Source organism: Eufriesea mexicana, unplaced genomic scaffold (genome assembly GCF_001483705.2).
Source record: "Eufriesea mexicana isolate 0111107269 unplaced genomic scaffold, ASM148370v2 scaffold1523, whole genome shotgun sequence".
In the NCBI taxonomy this organism is placed as follows: Eukaryota; Metazoa; Arthropoda; class Insecta; order Hymenoptera; family Apidae; genus Eufriesea; species Eufriesea mexicana.
The window spans coordinates 405,867-410,623 of record NW_016909723.1 but is presented as its reverse complement, the minus strand read 5'-3'; the positions used below and the strand labels follow the sequence as shown (position 1 = coordinate 410,623).

The window sequence follows — 4,757 nt, the reverse complement described above, 5'->3', positions numbered from 1 at the left end:
GAATCATTTTATTAGAGAAATCAATGATGATCGCGCGCCCGACTCGAGAGCGCAAGCGTGATTCGTAAGTTTAAGATAGATCACTCACTGCCACGGAACGGTAGGTTAAAGCGACTTAGTAGCTGCGACGAATTATCGAGAAGGCTGCCGATCCACCAGCTTCCTCTTCTATCCGTCCGCTTTTCGTCGCTTCGTCCGTTGCTCGATCGTCGTCGCCTCTCTTCCTCTCTCGCGCGTTTCGCACCTCGAATCCGCGCGTCTACCTATCCTGTCGTTATTCTCGTTACCTTTCGCTGTATCGTCCGCGTACTCTTCTTCCCCGAGTATCTCGCATTCTGTCGGATCGATTACGCACCGCGAAAGGGAACCCCGTGTATAGATCGATTCGTCGAAAAGTAGCAAAACGCATCGGACGAGAAGAACCTCTCTCTTATAGAAATATAATACCCGTGCGCACATTTTTCTCTCTTTTTTTCTTTCTTTCCTTTTTTTCCTTTTTTTCCTTTTTTCCCTTTTTTCTTTTTTTCTTTTTTTTCTTTTTCGAAGGGGGACGAGAAAGAGGAAAAAGAACTCGCGATCCCGTCGATCGTACAATGAAAATTCTTTGAAAGGTTTTACATTGACGCTTAGGCTGACGATGGAACGACGAGTCGTGCGCGTTTCCTTAAAGACACCCTTTTCCTAAACGGATCAGGCATGTCGAGAGCATCCGTGTTCGCCGCCTATCGATCTATCGACGACATTTACGAACGAGATATCAATTGTAAATATGGCTGTGATGCCTCTTTTTGTGATTCTCTATGCACCACTTGTGCGGACTTTTATAAGGGCACGCATCGCACGCGAATTTCGGCTTGGCATTCACGCATTCGAACTTTCGATGTCTCCAGAGCGACCTGTGCACCGCGTACGCCTTGCCGCAGTCCACGCAAACGAAACTCCTTTCTCGAATGTCCGAATTGCCACCTTGACGAAGTTGTTGTTGTTGTTGTTGTTGTTGCTGCTGCTGCTGTTGTTGCTGTTGTTGCTGTTGCAGTTGTTGTTGCCAATCGTTCCTTCGAGCTAGCCGATTTTCTGACTCGAACGCGTAGATGGTCTTGTAAGGCCACAACAACGCTGAAACAACAACAGCAGACTGGTTAATGCGATCGATCGACCACGAACGCCACGAAACGATACGTAACCATTTTTCATCATCCAACACATACATAACGCGATTAACAAATTCTTTTTTCCGTCCACTCGTCATCGCTGGCATTCGAGAAATTTCCTTTCTCATTGTCCAGAGACGATTCCGGTACGCGAACCAGCCCGAAGCTATCTCCTTCGCGATACTTTCATCGCGTTGCGTTTCCCATTTTCCCTGTGGTTTTCGCTTATCGTGTCAGGGAGAAACCGCGAAAAACAAAACGGACATAGTTGTTGCGATCGATACCGTTGTTTCGAGAGAGAGAGAGAGAGAGAGAGAGAGAGAGAGAGAGAGAGAACGCGCGGTATGGCGATAAAACCTATGGAATGGTTTATTTCACCCTCCAACGAGTTACAAACAACCTGAGCATTTCTTATTTATTTCGACAAACCACGCTTACAATATCGGCCATCATCGATGAACGTATGTCGGAGGATGCTTGCTGTAAAATATTTCTAATATTAATACAAATTAACTTAGACGAGGATACAATCTACCGAAAGCCTAATACGCGCGTTATTCGAAATCCGTACTTTGATTTTCTTTCTCGACAGCGAACGTGTATTTTGACGGGTACGAGAATCGAAACGTTGGACAAAAATACGAGGGTTTAACGCTCTCTAATTGCGTGCACTTTGTCGTATCAATTCGCTTTTTCGTCTACGCGACGACGACGACGACGACGACGACGGCTGCGACGAGAACGGTAATCGCCCGACTGTATAAACGATGAAATAAAAGGATAATTACCTGCGAAAGAAGCGCTTCGAGTATAATACTGATTCTTGAAAAGAAAAAAAGAAAAAAAGAAAAAAATCACGAAAAACTCTGCGAAAGATACGCGTACGATTCTATCGATACGATTCGTTACGATTACAAATACCGTCGCTTATGAATAATAACGCGTTACGCGTGTTATCACCGATACGAAGATGTTGCGACATGCTGCACCATCGCTGTGAATTTTATTTTCTCCCGATATAGCATGATCTACGATTGCCATCTACGTTGCTTCTTTAAACTCGGATGGAAAGTAGCCGCGAACGAGTGATCGACTATTGCTTCGTTTCGTTCGAGTCAGCCGTACGATGAAAAGTCTTCATGTGCCTTCTCACACAAAACGAATAATTGCTACGAAAATTGCAGAGATCGCAACGAAATTTCAATACGCCGGTGTCATGAACGTTCCGCACGTGTCTCTCCATGTTCGCCTTATAGGTGCTCTTGTACGGGCAAAACGAGCAAGCGAACTGTGAGTTTCTAGGATTCATCTTGCAACCGAATTGCACGTGCCTCCTCAGCAAGTTCTTCAACGGAAAGACTTTCTTGCAGAAACCGCACATGTGCCGCTTGTGATAGTTCAACATGGACTGTGCCGCGGCGGAAATCTTCAATTTATCGAATTCCGGGTGAAGTTGCAGCCCATCGACGGAACCGTAGCCAGCCACGTAACCTTGTACGTTCCATACTCCTGAAACAAAGCAAAAAGAACGCCGATGAAGCACGAGTTCGCGAATAATCCTCGAGGCGTGGTTGTTCTCTTCGGATCGAACCAGAAAACTCGTACGCGTGTCGGTGTATCGAAATTTCGATCGACTGGCAATGCTCGACGAGAGCTGCCTTCGATCCGCTGCCAACGAAGAATCATACGCCGTCGTTCCTTCCGTTGCGTAATGCCAAGCTTTACGTGAAAAAACGGTCAAAACTCGGCGTACTCTGGCCGTACAGCTACGTATTACGAGAGACAGCAAGACCACGAACACCGCCGTAACGTTTAATCTCGCGACAAACTGTCGCAGCGACGAGATTGCAAAGAGAAACACGCTAAAGCATATAGTATCGTGTTACGTGTACATGTTTATTAAATAATTTGAAAATAATGGATTTATTAAACACTTTAAAAGGAGAGCGAGAGAAAGCGAGATCAAGCAAGGCAGAGATGGATGGATAGATAGATAGATAGATAGATAGATAGATAGATAGACAGATAGACAGATAGATAGACGGATAGGTAAACAGATAGATAGAAAGCTAGACTGATAGACAAATAGATAGAAAGACAGATAGGTAGAAGATAGATAGATAGATAGATAGATAGATAGATGGATAGATAGATGGATAGATAGATGGATGGATGAATAGATAGATATATGGATGGATGGATGGATAGATAGATAGATGGATGGATGGATGGATAGATAGATGGATGGATGGATGGATAGATAGATGGATGGATGGATGAATGGATGAATGGATGGATGGATGAATGGATGAATGGATGGATGGATAGATAGATGGATGGATGGATGGATAGATAGGTAGATAGATATAGATAGATAGATAGATAGATAGATAGATAGATAGATAGATAGATAAATGGATGGTTAGATAGATAGATAGATGGATGGATAAATAAATAGATAGATAGATAGATAGATAGGTAAGTAGATATATATATATATATATATAGAGAGAGAGAGAGAGAGAGAAAGGGGGTGGAGGTGAAAGAACATCGCGAAAGTAACAGTTTCCTATCGATTTACCATCGTCGACGCAATCACTCGAGATTAAACGATCTTACGATCGTTGGAATCCACAAACGTAAATTTCGTGGATAATTCTGAAGGTTGGTTTTCGCGTGAGTATAGTCCTTTGGTTTGGAAGCGCGCGATCTATCATCGGAGGAGCGACGGAAAAAAAGAACGGACGGAGCGAGGGTTACGCTAAGCCGGAAGTCGCGAATGCACGTGTCTCATGTGCCTGAAGAGTATGTCCTTTCTGCTGGTCCTGTAGTCGCACAATTTGCAGCAAAACATAGGTGGTAATCCGCAACCGGTGCTCAAGTGACGCTGGAGACTCGCCTTCCAGGTGTAACCTTTGCCGCACTTCGGACAGACAAAGACAGGCTTGCCGGATTGATCCGGCGTCAGCGAGTCGTCCAACTGTTGGCCCGACAAGCCGCTCCCTAAAAATCAAAAGCGTTCGCGTTAGAGAAAATATTCGCCTCAGATTTTCCCGTCCAATCCGATGGTGAACATCGAGACTCGCGTCACTCGGAAAATCTATCGAAGCGCGGAGAAACGAGAGACAGAGAGAAAGATGGAGAAGTAGGTAGATAAGTAGGTAGGTAGGTAGGTAGGTAGGTAGAGAGAGAGGGAGAGATCGATGGCGGCGAACAAGAACAAGAACAAGAACAAGAACAAGAACAAGAACAAGAGCAACAACGATGAGGTCCACTGGCGCTGTTTGTAGCGCTAGGGAAGAACGTTAGGAGATACGGTTGAGAAAATTCCGTAGCCCCGCACGTGAAAATACGACAATTTTTGTGAACGATACGTTTATTGCATCTCACATCAGCGTCAACAACAACTACAACTTACTGGTAAAACGCACAAGATTCGACGAACCTGCGACGCACACACGGCTGACGACTGTCTCGTTTCGGCGAATCATACGGATCCGCGTTGGATCATCATGGTTGGACGCGGTAGGGGGCGAAGGGGACCAAGGGGCCGAACCGGTTGCGATCACCGGAAACCGTGATCGAGACAACCCGCTATTGATCGGA

The 4,757-nt window shown here is 45.2% G+C and overlaps 1 protein-coding gene across 1 annotated transcript; it reads right to left on the bottom strand.

Moving 5' to 3' along the window:
- Window positions 1-554: 554 nt before the first annotated feature.
- LOC108548410 (formin-homology and zinc finger domains protein 1-like) lies at window positions 555-1,279 on the bottom strand. Its single transcript, XM_017901326.1, has one exon. It carries the CDS (start codon window positions 1,277-1,279, stop codon window positions 758-760), a length of 522 nt encoding a protein of 173 aa, XP_017756815.1. The 3' UTR covers window positions 555-757.
- Between the last annotated feature and the right edge of the window lie 3,478 nt (window positions 1,280-4,757).